The 25,523-nt window shown below is 42.9% G+C and overlaps 1 protein-coding gene across 2 annotated transcripts; it reads right to left on the reverse strand.

Moving 5' to 3' along the window:
* Positions 1-434: 434 nt before the first annotated feature.
* On the reverse strand, positions 435-23,698 carry C1QTNF4 (C1q and TNF related 4). Of its 2 annotated transcripts, XM_030199491.1 has the most exons (3): positions 23,435-23,698; positions 14,290-14,364; positions 435-1,845 (listed from the first exon to the last, which is right to left on the reverse strand). In XM_030199491.1, the coding sequence occupies exon 3, from the start codon at positions 1,838-1,840 to the stop codon at positions 710-712; it is 1,131 nt and encodes a 376-aa protein (XP_030055351.1). In that variant the 5' UTR covers positions 1,841-1,845; positions 14,290-14,364; positions 23,435-23,698; the 3' UTR covers positions 435-709. The 2 variants fall into 2 exon arrangements, with proteins under 2 accessions (XP_030055351.1, XP_030055352.1); XM_030199492.1 differs by lacking the exon at positions 14,290-14,364.
* Between the last annotated feature and the right edge of the window lie 1,825 nt (positions 23,699-25,523).

The following is a 25,523-nucleotide window of genomic DNA, read 5'->3' on the forward strand; positions in this document are numbered from 1 at the left end:
CAGCCTACCTCTGCAACTTTAATCCTGGAGGGAATGGGATCTAGTGAGATATACATTTCTCTCCTTTTAATAACAAATATATGTTTGTGGGGGTTTTTTTTAGTATAATATGCTGGAGGATATGACACAGAAATTTGTGAGGATGTTGTTTAACTCTATTTTTACTTTAATCTTTATTACATTCTCCTTTGAATGATCGCTTCTGTGTGCAAGAGTTGACTTCTAGATTAGAGTTCCTCTGGAACATTGGGGCTTTTAAACTGTTCTTGGTTAAATCGTATTTATTTACTTGTTACCCCATCAAGTTCAAAACCCCTTCAAATTCAATCTCCAGAAAATAATTCTTCTATAAAATTCAACAATAAGAAAACCCACTTCACCATCCCACACTACCCCCCCCCCCCCAACTACCATCCCATTCGCATATTCTCCCCATTCCTACAATTTACATCATATCTTCATATGCACACTGCTCCATCCTACATCTATAGTGCCCTTGTCCTACAGCTATCATCTCTATTCCATAGATTTCCCCATCTCTACTAATTCCCACAACCCCCACTTCAGTTACAAGTTACAGAATGAGGAATATTATGAGCAGCACACAATCGTGCAGGATTGGAGAATAAACGCACAGGTAAAACATGCATTCCAGTATGGTGATGTAAAATTCCAGAAGTCTCTCCAAACTGCTCAAAATGACTCCATTTCATGGATTTTGCATTTTACTGATGCTTGATTTGCTGCTGATTTTATGTCTGATAGCAGGTACCTGGATTTCCAGGCTGGGCTGCAGTTCTGGCTTGATGTGAGGGTAGACCAGGAATCCAGTGAATGTAATGTACTTTCCATGATTGCTGTAGGCTCCATAGCCTTCATGTTGGTAGCTATAGAGCCAAACTGAATCTCCTTCCTGCAGAAATAGCATCACGCTTTGACTTTGCATCTCTCTCCTCTTGGAGTGGTTGTCATCATAGATCATGGCCTGAACCTCGTTGTGATTTTTCATGAGTTTCACAGAAATGGTCTTGTATGGCATCTTTCCAACTGTGAAAGAAAAATAATACGCGCCTTCCACTCGACAGTGGAACATGCCTTTGGACAGATTGAAGTCCTTCCCAATGTTCACAAACTCAGTGTCAAAGGTGATGGGGTGGTGTTGCACTTTCTCTCTGTTGTTTCCCACAAGACTTTCTGTGCGGGCTACAGAAAAAGCAGACCTTGGATCTGTTTCTGTGATTGGTTGATCAGAGGCTAGTTGTCTCTCCTCTTCTACCTCTCTGTCCTTGGAAGTAACATGTGGGCCTATGCTGCTGCTGCTGCTGTTGGTGGTGCTCTGAAAATAGGGTGTTGTGTCTGGATAAACAAGATAACCATTGAATGTGGTGTATTGGCCCACGTTGCTGTAAAGGGCATATTTTGAGTCCCCATGTAAACGCAGCCAGATAGTGTCTCCATAATCCAGCTGCAGCATGGCACTCTGGCTTGCTACTTTCCTCTCATTGCACTGATGTTCATCATATACAATCACCTGCACTTCATTCTTGTTTTTCATTAGCATAACAGATAGATTTTTCTTAGGGTGTTTCCCAATTGTGAATGAGAAGTAGTAAGCTCCTGGAATTCGACAACGGAACAACCCAGCCTGGGGCTCAAAATCGTTGCCTATATTGACATACACTTTGTCAAAGGTGATGACCATCTCAGTGCTGCCTTCCATGCTGCTGGTCCTGGCCACTGAAAATGCAGAGCGGAACTCACTGCTTGCATCAGGAGGTTGGCTGCTAGACACCAGCTGATAGAGGAATCCAGCCAAGAATGGAACTTTCAGGGACATCATTGTATCTGGAAAGAAGGATTGGGAAAAGAATGATGCTTGTGACAGACATATAGTGACTTCAGTGTTGAGTAAAACGTAAATCTTTACTACTGCACAGGATCTGACTGCCACCTTTCATTTCTCTTCATCTACCCTATTCTCACTAGGTCTAGTACTTTTGTTCAATTGTACCCATAGTATTCCATACTCATCCTGTTTCTTATAGCAACAAGCCCTTTTAGTACTCAAAGACACCTCTTCAGCAGTTGATACTATGAACTGTTGAAGTGTTGCTGGAGGAAGTGGATGAGAGCAACTTGAAGGCCACAGCAGGATGAGCAGGATCTTGAAAGGGAAGTGGGGTGCAGAAATGTAGTAGCAGATGGGTAGAGCTTGCATGAGATACAATCAGCAAACTGAGCATTTGTTTAGGGTCCCAAGCTGCCGAAGGTGGTGCCTACTCACATTTTACTTGTCTCTGCTAGAGGTGAACCAAATGACTGCTGTGATCTCCTGTGGCAGTCTCACAAAACTGCCACGGTAGTTTCTGGCAGCCATTTTGAATGCAGATCCAACACGGGCAGGAGTGACTGGGGATCACTCCTGCTCTGACTAGTCCGCCAAGGCTCCTAAGGTAGACCCAGAGAGAGCCTTTGGATGGTGGGAGGGTAGCGCTTTTGGACAGGGGGAGGGGGAGGCTTTCTGTCAAGTGTTTCCCGGGGGGGGGCAGTGCCACATGCTTTTGGTCAGGGGAAGGCTTTCTGTTGAGTGGGCCCAGGGGCAATGCTGCCCATTTTGGTCGGGGGAGGGTTCCGTCAAGGGGTGCCAGGGCCTGGGGTGCAACACCACCCACTTTTGGGCAGGGGGCTTCCTGTTGAGGGGGACCTGGGGCTGGGGGGAGCAGTGCCATCCACTTTTGGTCGGGGGGGGGGGGGTTCAGATTCAGTTTCGGCTGAAACTGAAAAGCCCAATTTCAATCACCTCTACACCCTTCCCACCTCCAACCCCTGCTCAAGCTATAGCCAGTGAGAAATATAAATAAATTGAATATCTTTAATTGTGCGATTAATTGCAATTAAAATATTTTTAATCAAAATGCAGTTCTAATATATATGAGAATTTACACACTGTTCTTCAAAGTAACTGTAGTTAATGCTGTATCACAAGAATGAAACATGACACAAACCTCATGCTTGGAAGATCATCACTATCTGCGGGTGCATTTAAAGTAACTTGAGAGAGAAGGAATGAGAGCTGTGAGATCCAAGTTGCCATGACTTATATGAATAAGTCAAAGAGCAGCTTTGCCAGCCGATTAAATCCCTGGGTTTGTCTGTTTAGGAGTGTGTCAGTCTTGCCACTATCTGGATAAATTATGGCCCACCCTCACCCACACCATGCCTGGAATCATTTGGCTCAATACCAGCTGTAGAAGTTTCTAGTATCTGTGGATAGTGAAGTTAGTATGTTCACTAGCCACAGTATTCTTTTGAATAATGGGCTGATTGTAGTTAATTACAGATTTTTTTTTCTTTTTGGCTGGAGTTTTAGAACAAGCGTAGGCAGCCACAGTCCCCAAGGGCCACACCCAGTCACAAGATTTCCAAAATGAGTATGCATGAGATCTATTTGCATTAAGGCTGCATTTTGATTAAAAAAAATTTTATTGCAATTAATTGCACAATTAAAGATATTCCAAGACATTATATTTAGTTTTTTATTTCCCTGTCTTAACTCTCCACAGCCTGGGTACAAAATAAGTACCTGCACATGATAACTGTTTTGATTGTAACCACCGAAAGGCAGTATATCTAATCCCATCCCCCTTCCCTTCTCGAAAGGACTGATAATCTCCCTCTTTTCCACCAGAAGCGTAGCCAGGTTGTGACGCCAGGGAGAGCAGAGAGGCACGCGCGCGCACTGCAGAGGTACGATGGACACCTGCAAAATAGGTGCTGGCACCGTCTGAAGTCCATGTGGGGGAGCAATCGCTCCCCTGGTGTCCCACCTAGCTACGCCTCTGCTTCCCACCCCCAGATCCAAAATCTCTGCCTTTCTCAACCTTCACTCTCTCTCCTCTTCCCCCAGGTCCACTGTCTCTAGTTCCTGGGGTCCATTATCTTTCTCTCTTCTTCCCATTGTCCAGCACCTCTCCCTCTCTCTCCTCCATCCCATGAGCAGTGACACAGACTTGGTGGTGAGCAGTACCAATCTCGTGGCTTCTGGAACGCACTACCTTGGTCATAGCATCCATCAGTGACCAGTCTAATTCTGCTTGTGGGTCTGCAGCTCACACTTCTCCCCCCATCCCCTCTCAATTCCCCACTGGTCTACCTTAAAGGTGGTCTTCTGCTGGGAGTGGGAGTGTTGCACATTTGTTACCTGTGGCCTAATCCAAAGCCTTCCCTCTGGCCCATCTTGCCTCCTCATAACATTTCCTGCTTCTTCTTTGGTGAAATAGGTCAGAGGGAAAGCTTTGGAGCAGGCAGCATATCTGCAATGCTGCCACTGGAATTATTTTGGTCCAACTCGTTGCCTGCCACATTTTAATGGGGCATTACTATTAAATACACAGTTTTCAGATACAAATATCAATGAGCGGCTGCAAGCGTATACTGTTGATGGATTACTTTTAACTATTAAGCTCTAAAGAAGAAAACTGGATTCATTGTAGGCTGTATACAAAGATCCTTGAAAAAAATGTTTATGTACCATAACATTAGCTGGTGCTAGAATTGATGAGAGGGGAACTACTCTACATCCAATTGGCAACTTTGATGGTAACACAAGTTTGACAAGCATTGAAGGGAGGAAATTAAATAAAACTACTACAGTTGTATTTAACTATGATCTATCATGAAATAATCCGATCCACCCACTGATTTGAGGATACTTAATAGAATAGGCATTTTTTTTAAGGGCTCCAATGGTGATCTGGCAAACTATAGCCTGGTGAGCCTAATGTTGGCACCAGGAAAAATGGAAGAAGCTACTCTGAAATTCAAAATTATTGGCCATATGTGAAAAAAAACATGGTTTAATGGAACAGAGCTGACATCAATTTAGTAAAGGGAAGTTAGCCCTACCAATCTTAGATTTTTGTAAAGCATTGGTAAGCATGTGGATAGGGCATTTCAACAAAGTGCCTCCTGGAACACTCCTGAGGAAATTGAAGTCATGTGGTAGTAGGCAATGTGGATTGGGAACAGGTTAAAAGATCAGAGAGTAGGGCTAAAGTGGAGAAAGGTAAAAGAGAAGTACCCAATGGATCAGGCCTTGGGTCAGTACTTTTTACCATTGGAAATCATCTGAAACAGTGAATTTTAAGCAAGGTCATACATATGCAGAGCTATTAAATCATGTGTGCATTGTGAAGAGTTGCAAAAGGACCTGGCATAACTGGTGGATTGAATAAATGAAAGATGAACTTTAATGCAAAAAATACAAAGTGTTGTACATATAACTCATAATCCAAAGTATTGGTACATAACACTAGATCCCATGTTAAGAATCACCACTTAGAAAGAGGATCTCGGCCATAATGGACAGTCCTTTGAATTTCTCAGCTCTGAGTATAGTAGCTGTCAAAAAAAAAATGTAAAAGCAAATAGAATGTTAGAAATTATTTTGAAAGGGATGAAGAATAAAACAGAACATAATGCCTCTATACTGCTCCATGTTACACTATATCTTGAATACTGTATAGTGTAACCAAGAGAAGGGGACACTCCAGGAAACTAATACAGTGGGGGAAATAAGTATTTGATCCCTTGCTGATTTTGTAAGTTTGCCCACTGACAAAGACATGAGCAGCCCATAATTGAAGGGTAGGTTATTGGTAACAGTGAGAGATAGCACATCACAAATTAAATCCGGAAAATCACATTGTGGAAAGTATATGAATTTATTTGCATTCTGCAGAGGGAAATAAGTATTTGATCCCTCTGGCAAACAAGACCTAATACTTGGTGGCAAAACCCTTGTTGGCAAGCACAGCGGTCAGACGTCTTCTGTAGTTGATGATGAGGTTTGCACACATGTCAGGAGGAATTTTGGTCCACTCCTCTTTGCAGATCATCTCTAAATCATTAAGAGTTCTGGGCTGTCGCTTGGCAACTCGCAGCTTCAGCTCCCTCCATAAGTTTTCAATGGGATTAAGGTCTGGTGACTGGCTAGGCCACTCCATGACCCTAATGTGCTTCTTCCTGAGCCACTCCTTTGTTGCCTTGGCTGTATGTTTTGGGTCATTGTCGTGCTGGAAGACCCAGCCACGACCCATTTTTAAGGCCCTGGCGGAGGGAAGGAGGTTGTCACTCAGAATTGTACGGTACATGGCCCCATCCATTCTCCCATTGATGCGGTGAAGTAGTCCTGTGCCCTTAGCAGAGAAACACCCCCAAAACATAACATTTCCACCTCCATGCTTGACAGTGGGGACGGTGTTCTTTGGGTCATAGGCAGCATTTCTCTTCCTCCAAACACGGCGAGTTGAGTTCATGCCAAAGAGCTCAATTTTTGTCTCATCTGACCACAGCACCTTCTCCCAATCACTCTCGGCATCATCCAGGTGTTCACTGGCAAACTTCAGACGGGCCGTCACATGTGCCTTCCGGAGCAGGGGGACCTTGCGGGCACTGCAGGATTGCAATCCGTTATGTCGTAATGTGTTACCAATGGTTTTCGTGGTGACAGTGGTCCCAGCTGCCTTGAGATCATTGACAAGTTCCCCCCTTGTAGTTGTAGGCTGATTTCTAACCTTCCTCATGATCAAGGATACCCCACGAGGTGAGATTTTGCGTGGAGCCCCAGATCTTTGTCGATTGACAGTCATTTTGTACTTCTTCCATTTTCTTACTATGGCACCAACAGTTGTCTCCTTCTCGCCCAGCGTCTTACTGATGGTTTTGTAGCCCATTCCAGCCTTGTGCAGGTGTATGATCTTGTCCCTGACATCCTTAGACAGCTCCTTGCTCTTGGCCATTTTGTAGAGGTTAGAGTCTGACTGATTCACTGAGTCTGTGGACAGGTGTCTTTCATACAGGTGACCATTGCCGACAGCTGTCTGTCATGCAGGTAACGAGTTGATTTGGAGCATCTACCTGGTCTGTAGGGGCCAGATCTCTTACTGGTTGGTGGGGGATCAAATACTTATTTCCCTCTGCAGAATGCAAATAAATTCATATACTTTCCACAATGTGATTTTCCGGATTTAATTTGTGATGTGCTATCTCTCACTGTTACCAATAACCTACCCTTCAATTATGGGCTGCTCATGTCTTTGTCAGTGGGCAAACTTACAAAATCAGCAAGGGATCAAATACTTATTTCCCCCACTGTAGGTATTTACAGCAAATGGGTGAATGCATTTTTTCCCACTGAGCTGTGAAATTTGTTGCCAGAAAATGTTGTCACGGCAAGCTAGATTTATACAAGTTTATGGAGAAAAGTCCATAAATCATTATTAGCCATATATGTTTAGGAAACCTGCTGCTTATATCTTGGTATAAGCAATAAAAAATGGATGGTTACTCTAGGATCGCACTGGTTACTTGTGCTGCTATCAGAAACAACAGGTTAGGATTGATCAATGGTTGGCAGATCTTATCTTTTATCAAATGATAACATATGTGTACTTGATTGTATTTTTTGAAAACCTACGAATAAAATATATTGTTTAAAACTGACAAGAGCATATAATAACCTACAGTGCTTCCAATTCTGGACCTGAAATTCTGGGTTCTAGGATATACCTAATGCAGTAGGTAGTCAATTGTGGTCACAGTTGAATTAGCTTAGATTTTATACAAACCCACAGTCCTTAGAGGTAATACAGCAAAAGAAGAGAAAACGGCAACATTTTTTCTGTTTAGTAGCACAAGTAGAAGAGGATGTAGTTCTCTTCCACCTACCCTGCTAGGCTCTGGTTTTACAGCGGGTGATGCTATCATAGGCTCTAATGTGAATTCTTATGAAACAGTTACTGTATTTTACAGGGAAGACCCTTTCAAGAAAGGTCTGTCAAGAACTTCAGCAAACACTAACTTCTGGGGTATTCTGAAATACCAAAAAGGGAAAAAAAAACCCAACAACTACAGGCCCTATATGTCCCTGAGAAAATCAAATAGAAAACAGCTCTAGGTGAATCCTGTTTAGGTCTGTATTTGTCTAAAAGTTGTTTGAAAGTGGAGAAAAAAAAAAAAGACTTCAGATTAGCAATGTTCACAATTGCTTAAAACAGTGATTCCCAAATCTGGCCTGGAAGAACCCCAGGCAGTCAGGTTTTCAGGATATTCACAATGAATATGCAAGAGATAGATTTACATACCAAAGAGACAGTCTGCCTTATTTTCGAAAGTGATGGGCGCCCATGTTTCGACCCAAATCAGGAGATGGGCGCCCATCTCACAAAGGTGCCCAAATTGGTATAATTGAATGCCGATTTTGGGCGTCTTCAACTGCACTCCGTCGTGGGAACAAACAAAGTTGAGGGGGCGTGTCGGAGGCATGGTGAAGGCGGGACTGGGGCATGTTTATTGGCCGAGGAGAGATGGGCGCCTTTGGCCGATAATCGAAAAAAAAAGGGCGGCAGAAGCGAGAATTTGGGTCGCTTTTGCTGGACCCTTTTTTTTCACGACCCAAGTCCCAAAAAAGTGCCCCAACTGGCCAGATGACCACCGGAAGGAATCGGGGACGGCCTCCTCTGACTCCCCCAGTGGTTACTAACCCCCTCCCACCACAAAAAAAGAACTTTAAAAACTTTTTTTGACAGCCTATATGCGAGCCTCAAATGTCATACCCAGCTTCCTGACAGCAGTATGCAGGTCCCTGGAGCAGTTGTTAGTGGGTGCAGTGGACTTCAGCCAGGCGGACCCAGGCCCATCCCCCTCCTACCTGTTCCACTTGTGCTGGTTAATGTTGAGCCCTCCAAAAAAACCCAAAACCCACTGTACCCACATGTAGGTGCCCCCTGCACCCCTTAGGGCTATGGTAATGGTGTAGACATGTGGGCAGTGGGTTTTGGGGGGGGGGATTTGGGGGGGGGCTCAGCACACAAGGGAAGGGTGATATGCACCTGGGAGCTATTAAAATTTTTTTTTAATTTGTAAAAGTGCCCCCTAGGGTGCCCAGTTGGTGTCCTGGCATGTGAGGGGGACCAGTACACTACGAATCCTGGCCCCTTTCATGACCCAATGCCTTGGATTTGTTCGTTTTTGAGCTGGGCACCTTCGGTTTCCATTATCGCTGAAAACCGATAGCGCCCAGCTCAAAAACACCCAAATCCTAGGCATTTGCCCCGCACAACCCGTATTATCGAAAAAAAGATGGGCGCCCATCTTTTTTTGAAAATACGGTTTGTCCCGCCCCTTCGCATGGCCGCCCACGGAGATGGCTGCCCATGGAGATGGGCACCCACTTTCGATTATGCCCCTCAGTGTGTGCAAATAGATCTCATATATATTCATTATAGATATCCTGAAAACCTGACTGACTGGGGTTCCCCCAGGACAGGTTTGAGAATCAATGCTATAAAGTATCATATATACAATGGGCTGGAGCACATCAATCATCAGTCAAAAAAAAAACTCCACTCTAAAAATATCAAAATAAGAAAACTGCAAAAATATCTATAACAAACAATCAAGTGCTCTTCTGAAGGGACCATGAACAGTTAACTTGAGATTTAAAATAAAAATCCCTCCAAAGGTCTCAATCATATACATTTTTAATAATGTAAAACATGCAAATATAATGTTCACAGTTTAACCTCTCACAACAGTAAAGGTGTTCTCAAAATAGCCATGGATAACAAAAATGCCAACATTTAAAGGTTATGTATACCTGTAGCCCCACCCAAGTAAACATGAGACCTTGCTGATCAAATTCAAATCCACCAAACTCCAAATCAATAAAAAAAATATTGCACTCAATATTATTCAGACCATAAGGCTAAACTGTATTTAGGCTGAATAACCATCTCTGCTTCTGCTGGTGAAGCAGCCATCATGTGAAACAGGGCCTCTGTTGGGAGTCATTGGAGTAACCCTGCCAAAGATGTGAACATTGTGGGGGTCTTTTACAAAGCATCGGTAAGCCCAATGTGGGCTTACTGAACGCTAAATTGGGACTACTGCTGGCCCAATGTGACTGCCGGCAATAGTTCTAGTTCTGCCCCAAGCGCGTACTATTTCCTGGGGAAAAAGAAAACCCATGGAAATGGCTTGTGTGGCGGCAACCCAGTAGTAATCGGGCATCGCCACACACTGCTCAGTTATCACCGGATTACCGCAGGAGCCCTTAATGTCACCTCAGTCGGTGGCGGTAAGGGCACCCCGCCACATAGCCACATGGTAAGACTTTTCTTACCACATGGCCATGTTTGTCTGGGGGCCTTTTACCAGCTGCGGTAAAAAGGACCCCGGTGTGTGGGAAAAATGGTCGCCACCACTAGCGCAGGGCCCTTTTTTCCGCAGCTTGGTAAAAGGACCCCTATATTTACATGTTTTGCCAGATCAGTACTGTGCATTGTTAAAAAAAATTATTATTTTGGGAACTATGAATTATCACAAGTATATGATTGAGACCTTTGGAGAGGGTTTTATTTTAAACCTCTTCAAGATAACTGTTTATGGTCCCTTCCGAAGTGCACTTGATTGTTGGTTATAGATATTTTTAGAGTGAAGTCTTTTCTTTGGCCGATAATTGATGTGATCCAGCTCAGTGTATTTGTGATACTTTATGGCATTGTGAGCATTGTTAAACTGAGGTCTTTTTTTTCCTCCACTTTCAAAATTGTTTTGGCACATACAGTCCTATACAGGATTCACTTAGGGGTCCTTTTATTAAAACTTAGCGCATGCTAATGGACATTGTTATGTGTGCTAAGTGCCACATGACCCATGGGTATAAAATAGGATGCACAGCATTTAACACACTTTAGTTCCATTAGCACATGCTAAGTTTTAGCAGGATGGAGTGGTAAGTAGCTTAGTGGTTAGAGCACTGGATTTGGTATCTAGAGGCAACTGTTTCAAATCCCATTGCTGATCCTAACCAAGGTTGCGAGATGGGAAAAATTTTCCCAGCCCAAAATCAGCCCTAAACCCGCCCAAAAAACGCCCAAAGCCAAACCCCGCCTCCCATGTCACCAACCCCGCCTCCCACATCACCAACCCCGCCCCTCACGTCACCAGCCCCGCCTTCCATGTCATTAACCCCGCCCCTGACATCACCCCTGATGTCGTTAACCCCGCCCCTGACGTCAACCACGCCCCTGAAAAGCTTCTATTGGACCACATCGGACCAATAGAAGCCCCGGGAAAGCTTCTATTGGACCAAATTGGACCAATAGAAGCCCCGGAAAAAAGCGCACAGCGGCCACAGGAAAAAAGCCCAAACCCGCACCCCCGCAGCCACCTTAAATTTTCCGCAGCTGCTCGCAGAAAACCCGCCCAGTGTTGCGGGAAGACCACAACCCTGGCGACAATGATCCTAACTCTCTCTCTCTCATGCCTCAGAACCCTTGAGGGCAGGGAAATACCTAGTGTACCTGAATGTAACTCACCTTGAGCTACTACTGGAAAAAGTGCCATGGAAAATAGTGGAAACTATTATAAAGAATAAAATTACAAAACACATAGACAAACATGGTTTAATTGGACAGAGTCAGCATGGGTTCAGCTAAGGGAAGTCTTACCTCACCAATTTGCTTCATTTCTTTGAAGGCGTAAATAAACATGTGGATAAAGGTGAGCCGGTTGATGTAGTGTATCTGTTTTTTCAGAGAGCTTTTGGCAAAATTCCTCATGAGAGACTCCTTAAATAATTAAAAAGTCATGGGATGGGAGGCAATATCCTTCTGTGGATTAGGAATTGGTTATTGGACAGAAAACAGAGGGTAGGGTTAAATGGCCATTTTTGTCAATGGAGGAGGGTGAATAATGGAGTGCTGCAGGTATCTGTACTAGGACCAGTGATATTTAACATATTTATAAATGATCTGTAAAATGGAACGATGAGTGAGGTGATTAAATTTGCAGATGACACAAAACTATTCAAAGTTGTCAAAACACATGTGGATTGTGAAAAATTGCCGGAAGACCTTGGAAAACTGGAAGGTTGGGCATCCAAATGGCAGATGAAATTTAATGTGGACAAATGCAAAGTGATACACATAGGGAAGAATAATCTGAATCATAGTTATCTGATGCTAGTGTCCACTTTAGGAGTCTGCACTCAAGAAAAAGATCTAGGTGCCATTGCAGACAATATGCTGAAATGTGCCCAGGGTGTGGTGGCAGCAGCCAAAACGTCAAACAGGATGCTAGGAATTATTAGAAAAGGGATGCAAAATAAGACCAAGAATATTATAGTTCCTCTGTATAGCTCCATGGTGCGACCTCATCTTGAGTATTGCGTTCAATTCTGGTCGCCGTATCTCAAAAAAGATATAGTGGAATTAGAAAAGGTTAAAAAAAAAGTGATCAAAATGATAAAGGGGTTGGAACTCCTCCCATATCAGGAAAGGCTAAAGAGGCTAGAGCTCTTCAGCTTGGAAAAGAGATGGCTGAGAGGGGATATAAATGAGGTCTATAAAATCCTGAGTGGTGTAGAACGAGTAGAAGTGAATCTATTTTTTACTCCTTCAAAAAGTACAAAGACCAGGGGACAATTGATGAAATTACATGGAAATACTTTTAAAACAAATAGGAGGAAATATTTTTTCACTCAGAAACTAGGTAAGCTCTGGAACTCGCTGCTGGAGGATGTGGTAACAGTGGTTTGCTTATCTGGGTTTTAAAAGGTTTGGATAAGTTCCTGGAGGAAAAGTCCATAGTCTGTTATTGAGATGGACATGGGGGAAGCCACTGCTTGCCCCAGGATTGGTAGCATGGAATGTTACTACTAATTGGGTTTCTGCCAGGTACTTGTGACCTGGATTGTCATTAGTGGAAGCAGGATACTGGGCTAGATGGACAACTGGTCTGACCCAGTATGGCTATTCTTATGTTCTTAAGTGTGAGCAAATTCCAAATAAATAAAAAATGCCCCTTAGAATTGTATTCTATTTTATTTTCTTTGTTGTGCACAACTCTTTTCCTCTTATAAATTGTTTTACAATTGCCCTCTACTACATCTCCTTCATCTTCCTTTCCCTTCACTAAGCGGAAATGTTGAAAATCTTGAAAAACGTGCTGCTTTACCACTTTCCACTCTGCATGCTTCTCCACTATAGGGAAAATTCTTACCTTTAAACTAAATCATGATGGTGAGAGGCATGTTCCTTTTTTTTTTTTTTAATTTTCCCCTGAAATTCAACAGGGGAATTCAAGAGTCTTTCCTTATGCCTTTCTGAACTGCTGGGTTGCCACAGTAACAACATCCCTAGTGTGGATTAAGAAACATTGTACATGAGTGCAACACATTGTCATCCCACTGGGCTCTGTAATTAATTACTGACCCTCAGCTCCATCTTCGCTCTTGATCATTTACTACTCCTGGCTGACTTTCCCCAGCAGGGCTCTTTATATCTTTGTTTGACTGTAGCAAGAATTAATGTTTTTAGCTCTTTCCTGAGGTTTCTTCTAATTAGGTGGCAGGTGCAACTCCAAAAAGCGGGAGAGAAAGAGATCTAGCTGAGAAGTATGTTTGGCATGAAAGTGGTGACTGCCTAGAGTGAGAGGCTCAACCAAAGACAGAATTCCTCCAGCTTTCAGAGCAGTGCTCTATGCAGTAGTCATAAACCTGATGCTTGGCTGTTTTACTGCTATTCTGAAATAGTTAAAATGGAAACAAAATACTATAAAAATCTACCCAGGCATTCATGCAGTATTATTTTCACGAGAAGATGATTAATGTGGGCAACTGTGACTTCCCCCTTCCGCTGCCAATAACAAATAAAATCCCTTTATGGGACTATTTTGATAACGTGTTGTGGAGAAGTGTATATAGTTGATAAGCTAGTTCAAGATGTTATAGTCCAGAAAATGTGAGCAGGATGTGCTCTTTGCGAAAATGACTGTTACAGAATTATTACAATAAAAAATTTAAAGTGGAAAAAAACCCAAATAAATTTCCCCAACCCCCAAACCCAAACATGACTAGCATAAACTTAGCATAACAACAGTAGAAACATCAATGAATGAACAAACCAAGTAATAAATGGAAATAAAAGCCCACTTTCATTTATTGCAAATTAAAACAAGTACTAAAGATTTCACACACGAGCTGAAAATAAATTATACTTAACATTGGGCAGACTGGATGGACCGTGCAGGTCTTTTTCTGCCGTCATCATCTATGTTACTATTTTACCAGTTCAACAAAAACCTATCCACCCTAGGCAGCTAGGTAGCTAGCATTTTAAACCAGTAACACTCACCCAGGCCCCGTCATAATCAGCTAGGGCTTAGGGAGTATGCATGACCTCCATGCCCTGCCACCGAACCAAAATGGCCCAATAATTATAATACCTTAATTTTAACCGCCTGGTAAAAATCAGGATTCATCCACATGAATTAGCTCAGGTGTACCAGTAGCTGTGACAACTGTGAAGAAAAAGGAAAGGAATTTGCAAACGGTATGTAACCTCCAATAGAAAACAGAGATAACAGCTGAAGAGGGAGGGTAGGTGGGTAGGAATGCCACCTCCAAGGAGCAGGAACCAGGCCTGATCCTTGGAGGGGGATAGCTTAAATATGCACTGCCTCTCTCCACTCTGACATCTAGCCCACCAACCCTGAAGAAGGTTTTTCACTCCAAGGCCAAATTTAAACATAAACCTCAGCCGTGATTGCCCCTCTTCAATTCTAGCCTCATCTTGAAACCAACAGCTGGCCCCAGAAGCGGTCACACAGTCCCCCATTAAGGCCCAGATGATCAAAAGAAAACACAGGGGTGCTAGAGGCCATTAGCGCTCAACTAGCACTGTGTTTGCTTCCATCCCAGTATCAGAGCCAGCAAACACATATAACAATGCGCTCACCGGCTCTGAATTTGCATGCTAAACAGGGATATTATTATTCCTCTCCAATGATCAGCAGCCAGTGCGCCAAATTAGTGCACTGCTACCTCTGTAAACCATACGCCAGCTTGGAGTTGGCATTAGGGTTTACAGAACATTGGGCAGGAATAGGGAGCCCTGTCCAACATGAATCTGCATGCTAGCAGGCCCCCACCCCATCCCCATGTCCACCTTTTACATGTGAATGGAAAAATTCAAGGAGTTGTAAGAACCCAGCTAATAGGGAACCAAAAGCTGTGCTTGTGCAGAAAGCTCTGTAAAAATATTCAGGCTGTTTGATTCTACAGAAGAAGCAAAAGAGAAAGGCTTAAACACCTGCACCTGTGAGATGAATCAGCTACTGTAAGTCATGAGAGGACCAGAGCAAAGCTTCAGATGTGCTAGTTAGTCTATAATTACTGAGGTCAATCTAGGGAATACAGCAGGCTGAGAATTATTTCCAGTCACTTTCAAACCAGGAGAAATAATTAATAATATACAATTAATGATCACAGCAGAGTAGATTTCATCTCCCCCTACCACACACACACACACACACACACACACACACACACACTGTTCACCTAACAATATCCTTTTTATAATGCTACTGGGTGGACACAGCACTGTACAATATTAATATTTAGGTACAAAAATGCCTCCGTTCAAAAGAGCTTATCATTTAAATGGATAGCTGAGGCAATGAGGAAAGAAAGTGACTTACTCAAGCATCTCAGGATTTGAACCCTGGCATTCCTATCTCTCAGCCCATTGTTCTAACTACTAAGCCACTTCCACTCCAAGAGATGTGATGTAGTGTAATATAACACATTTCTAAGGAAGGCCCTGTGTAACTCTTCCCAACACTCTTAAATTAATAGAGAAGATAAAAATGTAATTTATCCCATTTGCAAACTGCCCTTTGTGGCTAATTAGCCAGCCTGAAGTAGTGTAAAACACTAAGGCCCCGATGCTCAAAAGTAAATGCAGGCACTAGAGACCATTAGCGTCACACCAGCACCTGCATTAACCTGCACAGAATGTTCAGAGGGGTCTAGCACAGGAAACAATGAGCATACCAGGCACTAGCGCAGATAGCATGCAAATGTAGTCAAGCTCATGTAAATGAGGTAATTTTATATTCCTCCCCAATGCTCAGAAAAGAGCGCCCAAAACAAAACTGCCTTACTGATGCAAAAAAAATAATGCCAGGTCAGAGCAGGCGTTAGGGTGTTGGAAGAGAGGATTTCTCATGATTCTCATGCTTCTCTCATGATTCTTTCTACAAACTCTTCTGGTTTTGATTACTTTTGGAAGCAGAAGGAAGCTCATGCAAACTCTTATGCACTGGTCATGATGAGAAACAGGAGACCCAAGTGAAAGCACATATTGTCATCTGTTTCTTGCATCTACATTTAAAGTGTCCATGGAAAAAAAAAATTAAAAGACCAAAAATGAAAATACACATTGTCGTCTGTTCCCTGCATCTATCTTTAAAGTTCCATGCTAAAAAAAAAACCATTAGAAATGCCCAGTGAAATCACACATTGGCTTCTGTTTCCTGTGTCTAAATATAAGCATTCAAGCTAAAATAAAATGTTTAAACACCACAAAAAACAGACGCCAATGTGTGCTTCACCTTCGGGTTTTACCAGGCGCATCTGCAAAAAAGCCGAGCTTACCTTGGGATCTCTTCTGCGCATGTGCCAGCACAATCCTCCCGCACCAAAGCATAATCATATCAGGGAACTGGTATGACTGCCAAACACACTTCATGGACTCCAACTTACTTATTATAGGTGACATAAACCTACACTTAGAAGACTCCAACTCTACCAATGCATGGGAATGCATGGAATTCCTCCAATTATGGGGCCTTAACTGGTCACACATGCAAGCAACCCATGTCAAAGGGCACACACTCAACCTTATTACCTATAAATTGACTTCTGACCTGTACCTAATACCATCAGATACAAAATGGACTGAAACACCATGGTCAGGCCACCACAAATTAAACATATCCCTACAATGGTGAAAAAAAGGCTCACAACATACACATGAGCGCACAACTTACATCATGAGAGGCCAAGTAGACTCTGTAATATTTTGGCAACAGATATACAACAACTAATGGGCAGCACAAATGGACTTGATACACTGTCTCCTAAACTGGGATAACAGATGCAGAAGCATATTAGACGATATAGCACCACTACAAACAAGAACCTCACGTAGACACAACTCGATACCATGGTATAACGAAGAACTGAAAAAACTAAAAACACAAACCATGAGGTTTGAACGAGCATGGACAAAAATAAAGGATGCACACACATACAACGCATGGAAACAAATGCAAAGAAAATACAAATATTCAATAAGACAAACTAAAAGGTCTTATTACAAAACCAAGATAGGGCCAGACTACAAAGACACGCATAAATTATACCAACTTGTGAACAAATTACTAGATACCACATTGATTACCACAACCAACACAGACGCACCATCCGCAGACAAACTTGCTAAATATTTCAACGACAAAATTGCAAACCTAGGCACTACGTTACCACAGGACACCACTGACATCAACAAATTCATGGACTGCATGGACCCAATCCTTGGAGAATACCCAGTAGACCGAATCTGGATAAACTTCGCCTTCCTCACCGAAGAAATCGTAGCACAAGTGATCAACAGGTACGCCAAATCCCATTGCAAACTAGACACATGCCCCAACTACCTAATAAAATCAGCCCCTCAACGCTTAATAGTAGACCTCACATCACACCTAAACTACATGCTGCAACATGGACTCTTTCCTAAGGACAAAGGCAATATACTACTCACCCCAATACCTAAAGGTCCAAAGAAAAAAGCGAATTAAATCACCAACTATCGCCCGGTAGCATCCATCCCCCTGGTAGTCAAACTGTTGGAAAGCATGGTAACCAAGCAACTTACTGACTACTTAAACAAATTCTCAATATTACATGAATCACATCAGGATTTCGCTCCAACCACAGCACTGAAACAGTAATAATCACTCTCCTGACCAAATTCAAGTAAGAAATTGCAACAGGCAAAAGTGTACTCTTACTACAATTCGACATGTCTAATGTGTTTGATATAGTAAACCATAAAATACTACTAAACATCCTGGAATATTTCAGGATTGGGGGAAGGGTACTTAGCTGGATCAAGGAATTCCTTACCACAAGAACTTACCAAGTGATATCAAACTCGAATATATCATCACCATGGAAACCAGAATGTGGAGTACCCCAAGGCTCACCACTATCGCCGACCCTCTTTAACCTAATGATGAGCCCACTTGCCAAATCCCTATCCAACCAAGGCCTCAACCCCTACATCTACGCAGATGATGTCACGATACACATCCCGTTTAAACACGATCTAACAGAAATCACAAACAAAATTGAACTCAGCCTGCAAATCATGAACTCATGGGCAGACGCATTCCAATTAAAACTCAACGCAGAAAAAACACATTGTCTCATCATATCATCACAATACAATACGTACAAACCCACCAGTATAAACACTCCAGATTCCACTCTTCCTGTCTCAGACAACCTGAAAATTGTTGGAGTCACCATTGACCGAAACCTTATGCTAGAAAGCCAAGCGAAAATTACAACAAAGAAAATGTTCCACTCAATGTGGAAACTCAAACGAGTAAAAAAAAAAACCTTCCTTTCTGAGGGAAATATTCCACAGCCTGGTACAATCAATGGTGCTAAGTCACCTAGACTACTGAAATGCAATCTATGCAGGATGTAAAGAACAAATTATGAAGAAACTTCAAACTGCCCAAAACACCGCAGCCAGCCTCATATTTGGAAAAACGAGATATGAAAGTGCCAAACCCCTACGTGAAAAACTGCATTGGCTCCCAATCAAAGAACGAATCACATTCAAAATCTGCACCCTGGTTCACAAAATTATTCACGGCGAGGCCCCGATCTACATGGCAGACCTCATAGACTTACCAACCAGAAACACAAACAGGTCAGCACACACATTCCTAAATCTCCATTACCCAAGCTGCAAAGGACTAAAGTACAAATCAACATATGCATCCAGCTTCTCCTATATAAGCACACAAATATGGAATGCACAAATTATGAAGAAACTTCAAACTGCCCAAAACACCGCAGCCAGCCTCATATTTGGAAAAACGAGATATGAAAGTGCCAAACCCCTAAGTGAAAAACTGCATTGGCTCCCAATCAAAGAACGAATCACATTTAAAATTTGCACCCTGGTTCACAAAATTATTCATGGCGAGGCCCCGATCTACATGGCAGACCTCATAGACTTACCAACCAGAAACACAAACAGGTCAGCACACACATTCCTAAATCTCCATTACCCAAGCTGCAAAGGACTAAAATACAAATCAACATATGCATCCAGCTTCTCCTATATAAGCACACAAATATGGAATGCACAACCAAACATCACAAAAACAATGCATGACCTAACAACCTTTCAGAAATCATTAAAGACCAATCTGTTCAAGAAGGCTTACCACAACAATCCAACCTAAACACCCGAATCCTGCAACACAACGAAACTTGTACCAGAACAGAACACTTAATTCTCCCTCCTCAACTACCTAATGACACTCTGTTACTCATGAACTTTAACGCAATTACTACTCTGTATTTCTGACACCGGAATTGGCGTTCTCCATCACGGTACTATGTAAGCCACATTGAGCCTGCAAATAGGTGGGAAAATGTGGGATACAAATGGAACAAATAAATAAATAATAAATAAATAATCCTCCTGCCAAACTCCCTAATGCTCAGTGCTATGAGTGTGCCTATATTTGCATGTCATTAGCATTGAGCATTAGGGCATTGTTCTGCGCTGTTCTAGTGGTATTTTTACACTGCTGTTCAGAACAGCACTAGAGTTTTGAGCGTCGGGACCTAAATGACTGCATTAGTGAAATACAGTATACTAAAACAATATGTACATATGCCACTCACAGCAACAAAAAACCATAAACCTTTCATCTAAAACAAACAAAAAACTAGAAAAAGAGACTCTGCATCTATCCCTTTTCTATCGTTTTTATCAGGGCTGTGTTCCTCATTCTAACCATACCTTTACCATTCAGCCTTTTACTTTCAACATGTCACCTTCTCTTCTCTCTACGCCAGTGGTCTTCATTAATTTTTAAGCTGGAGCCACTTTGGATTCTAATGAGCTAAAGGAGAGCCACCACGATACTGCTGACCAGCGTCAATGACATTCATCCCCCCCACCCATCTTAAAACTTCATTAGGGGCATCTTCAAGGTTGTGAGCATTTCCAAATGCATTCTCTTTTGTCTATTGAGAAATGCCTTTCCCCCATCCACGTTCCCCTTTCTGTCCTGAGTCTAAGTAAAGAAGCAGAATAGCAGGAAAAAAACCCCCAAAATAGAAAGACAATGGGGGCCACCCCAGAGGTCTTCAGGGGCTGCCATTGGCCCCTGGGCCTTGTATTGAAGAACACACTGCTGTTCACAAACTGAACAGACCACAGTGCTAGCACAAAAGCTCAAGAGAGAGCAAAGGGTTACTATATCCTAGTCCTCTCTTTCTTCTCTGTCTCCTCCTGTGCTTTGTTCTTCAGCAGCATCATGATGTGCCTTGTTTATTGTCAAAGTCATCTTCCCAGATTTTCCAATTGTCCGGCATTGGATTACTTATGCAGTGCTTTCACGTATGCAGCCAGTACTGTATGTGTAGCCTCTGCAGGGCTCTATCTAATGGAAGAATAGACTTCTTTTGTGTATACAAAGGGTAAAAAGAGGAGACCATGCTCTTGCTCTGAAAATGCTCCATGCTCACTTTTTCAAAAGGAGGGGGGGGGGGGGGAGGATGACAATCCTAGGTTAGTGCTCCTTACTCTTTATTTAAAAGTGGGTAGGGGAAAAATAAATTAAATTCTTAGTACTGTGCCCTGTCCCTCCTTCGTTCTAATGGGATATATACATACATATCACGCTCTTGTGCAGGGCTAGCTTTGGGGGATGCAACCGCCATACCACAGGGGCCCCAAGCCTGCCTGAAGCTAAATACGGCACAGCCTGCTAGTGGACTTTGAGGGTCCCTCCCAAATGTCTGTCCTGGGCCCCAGCATATCTAAAACCAGCCCTGTCCATCCACAGAGAAACAGAGCAGAATACAACTCATTCATGTTTTAGATTTATAGTCTGTCTAATTAATACATAATTTAGATCTAGTATGTCTTATTTATTGCTGTACATCAGCTTGAGCAATTTGTCATCGATAAGTGCATCAACTATCTAGATTGTAAGCTCTTTGAGCAGGGACTGTTTTTTTTGTGTATGGTGTACAGCGTTGCGTATGCCTTGTAGCGCTATAGAAATGTTAAATAGTGGTGGTAGTAGTAGTAATATATAAATAAATAAGATATTGCTACTACATACTTAAATGTACTTTGATGCAGTGATGAAAGCCAACTGTAAAATAAGTATCCATCTACAGTAACAGTATCAGAAGTCTCCCAGGCATTATAGTTGCTCAGTTTATAACACCGTTCCTGTAACACTAGCTGCCCTCCTTATGCAACCCACTGTAATCCATTAGTTGCTGAAGGGAAAAATTCTAGTAGTGCTATTGGTCCCACGCAAACTCGAATCTTTGTAGGTTGTGATATCTTTTGAAGAAACATTGATAAAAACTATTGTAGTACCTGAAATTTGGAGACCATATTGATCCCTTCACATTATGAGTCGTCGAAGCTGAAAATGAACCAATTTCCACTATTTCTTAAATATATTGACAGAAATCTTCCACTCAACAGATTACTAGCTACTGCTCATACCATGAAAATATTGCATGATCTGCTGTTTTAGTTGATAATAGAGACTGTTTCCTTCACCTCATGTAAGCAGGATACTTAGGGACTCCTCATCACAAGCTCCCTTCAGCTGCAGGATACAGGCTACACTGCCCATCACAAGCTTCCTTCAGCTGAGGGTACAAGTTAGGGGATTCCCACCGGGAGCTCCTTTCAGCAGATAGTGCAGGTTAAAGGATCCTCATCACAAGCTCTCTTTAGCTTAAGAACACAGGTTAAGGGATCCCCATCACCATTCAGCTGAAGGACTCAAGTTAGGAGCTTCCCAACACAAGCTCTCTTCAGCTGCAGGATACAAGTTAGAGACTCCCCATCACAAGCTCTTGTCAGCTGAGTGTACAAGTTAGTTCGGGGATCCCCATCACAAGCTCCCTTAAGCTGCAGGATGCAGGCTAGGAACTCCCCATCACAAACTCCCTTCAGCTGAAGGACACCCCATGGCAAGTTCCCTTCAGCAGCAGTACACAGGCTAGGGACTGCCCATCACAAGCTCCCTTCAGCAGAGGGTACAGGTTAGGGGATCCCCATTACAAGTTCTCTTTAGCTTAAGGACACAGGTTAAGAGATTCTCATCACAAACTCCCTTCAGCTGCAGGACATAGGCTAGTGACTGCCCATCACAAGCTCCCTTCAGCAGGTATAGGGGATTCCCATTAAAAGCTCTCTTTAGCTTAAGGACACAGGTTAAGGGATCCTCATCACATGCTTCCTTCAGCTGTAAGGTGCAGGCTAGGCACTCGGCATCAGAAGCTCCCTTCAGCTGAAGGACATAAGTTAGGAGTACCCCATCATGTGCTCCCTTCAGCTGAAGGACACAGGTTAGGGAATCTCCATCTCAAGCTCCCTTCAGCTGAGACACAGGTTAGGGAATCTCCATCTCAAGCTCCCTTCAGCTGCAGGACATGTTAGGAGCTCCCCATCATAAGCTCCCTTCAGCTGAAGGACACTTGGAAGCTCCCCATCACAAGCTCCCTTCAGCTGAAGGACACAGGTTAGGGGATCCCCATCGCAAGCTCCCTTCAGCTGAAGGACACAGGTAAGGGAACATTCATCACAAGCTCCCTTCAGCTGCAGAATGCAGGCTAGGGACTCCCCATCACAAGCTCCTTTCACCTGAAGAACACATTAGGAGCTCCCCATCACAAGCTCCCTTCAGCTGAAGGACACAGGTTAGGGGATCCCCATCGCAAGCTCCCTTCAGCTGAAGGACGCAGGTTAGAGGATCCCCATCACAATCTCCCTTCAGCTATGGAATACTTCAATAAAGGAGAACGGAAGAACACATGAGAAACAGACTTGTACCTACCTGGGAAAATATAGCAGTTACAGCAAGAAAATTGATCAATAAGAAATGGTTCTAGGGGCTGGCAGCTCCCTCGCTATTGAGAAGACGTGGGGTGGGAGGGACTCAACATCAAAAGGATAGGCAGATAAAGAGATATAAGTGTTTTTAGAAGAGAGAAACTAGAAAAGGTTAGGGGAAATGGATAACATGATAGAAACAAAGCAAATGAGGTACAGAATTACAGTAAAAGCGAAAATCAGCAATATCCTGAAGTGATTTCACAGACTGTAACATTTCTTGGTGGTACACATGCAAATCAAATTCCCTCACTTCTCTGTCAAATTCCTGCTGAAACGGAGGTTGTAAATGGGAAGAGCTGCCATGGAATCCCCGGGAGGATCAGGATTTTCATTTACGGTACCTGTAATTTGGGGGTCTAGCGGCAGTTGTATGCTTGCTGCTCTCCGCCAGGAGCACGGGTCCGACCCTTCCGTACTCACTCACTGCTGCAGTCCCACGGCCACGGGTGCCATCGCTGGGTTGGGCTGAACCGGCGCTGCTTCTTTACGCGGGAATTTTCACAGACACTCTAGGCGGGGTGGGCTGGGGGGCGATAAATGCAGAACAAAGGGTCTCTCCGTTTTGGAGGGGGCTTCTGACATCACTGGCAGAGACACAAAATCATGGCCGTATGCAGCAATGCGATCTGCGCCTTAGAGCTTGATCATTCCCAGATAAAACCGCAAGATCCTTTGTTTACCACCTTTCTATTGGCAGATTACTGCTGGGGATGGGTTAGTGGGCCGGGGTGATATGCTGCAGGAATTTGGGAGAAGAGGAAGAGAAAATATAGTGAGGTGGACCAGCAAAGAGTTTGGAGAGAATAGGACTGAGTAACAGTGGAGACCAATCTATGGAGAAATTAGGCAATGTATGGGGGAAGTGGTCTTTTAAATTATCGTGTAATTGGTAGGACAAGGTTTATGCAGTGTAACAATTGCAAGCTTTGGCTACTTTTTCTTATCTTTTACAACAAAGGTCACCCCCCCTGGTTGGCCTCTCTCTATTTCGTTATGTCTTTCTTGACTGGGAGATTTCAAAAATCAGGGGTTGTTTATTTTGTACCTCTGTACCTGTGCAAATGGGTTCAAGATATGAGATCAGCATCACAGCCTTCATTACAGTCACTGCAAACTTCCAGTACCAGATTGGTCCTGCAGAAAACTGGAGCCTTTGCAGATGCCTGAGTTTAGGGCATGCCTACTCAGTGTGTGATAATTGACAGCTTCCTTGTCCACAACTTCAATATAATTAATACATGTACTTAAATGAATAGACTTCAAAGAATAGAGTGAAATCACATTAGCGGTTATAACCACGCCTTACTTATACAACCAATCATAGTCCATAAACTCCTGCAGTCAAAATTGCATTACAGCGCGTTATAAACTTGTGCAATGAAATATATTGATTCTTCAAAAATAAAATAAATAATACTTACTTTGAGGTAACCATCAATGCCACACAACTATTTTTATCACTCGTGCAATGAATAAATGTTCAACAATATCAACCCACTGGTCAACCAAAAAAAGAGAGTTGTCAGCACTGTACTAATTTTGCTCACACCTTTTTCAGTAGTAGTTCAAGGTGTGTTACATTCAGGTACACTGGGTAGTTCCCTGTCCCAAAAGGAGTCACAATGGAGCCAACTTTTTGTAATTATTGGGGGTGCAAAGCCCAATGGAAATAACCCCTCCCTTGCAACATACAAGGAATTTTCTCAATATTGGGGGTGTTCAAGCACCCACAGCGTTGGCTCCTATGCAATGGAGGGTTAAGTGGCTTGCCCAAGATCACAAGGAGCAGCAGTGGGATTTGAACCAGCCACCTCTGGGTGTCAAGACTGGTGTACTAACCACTAGGCTACTCCTCCATGCCAGCTTATTATGTATATTCTATTTTATGTTTGAAGAGACAATATATTTCACCACACAAGTTTATAAAGTAATACAACTGAATGCAATTGACCATGAGTGAATGCTGTTATTTCACATCATTTTTGAGGTCCATCCCACCTAATTATATTGATGTTGTGGACAAGGAAACTGCCATTATCACACTTATTAATAGTGAGATTGTGTTAGTTTTGGCAGTATAAGATTTATATTGTGAATTTAGGGGAAGAATGTTTTTTTTTTCTAATCAACAACTTACAACATTCACAATTAGACTATGACCAAAAGGTCCATCTCCAGGTAGCAGCAGGGACAAGAGAACATATTTTTGCTTGAGGAGACCATACAAAGCAAAGTCTGATTGCTGATGCTGTGTGGGCCAAAAATATTGGTAGGAGCCATGGCCTCTGTGACCCACCCCCTTCTATTGCCTACAGGTAGTAGATGTGGAAAGGCATTTTTAGAAAGGGCATCCAAGTCTCATGTATTTTAGAAGAGGATCTGCTGAGATACAGCCTTTCTAAATTACATGAGCAGTCAATAGAAATAGAA

The sequence above is a fragment of the Microcaecilia unicolor genome, chromosome 4 (genome assembly GCF_901765095.1).
Source record: "Microcaecilia unicolor chromosome 4, aMicUni1.1, whole genome shotgun sequence".
In the NCBI taxonomy this organism is placed as follows: domain Eukaryota; kingdom Metazoa; phylum Chordata; class Amphibia; order Gymnophiona; family Siphonopidae; genus Microcaecilia; species Microcaecilia unicolor.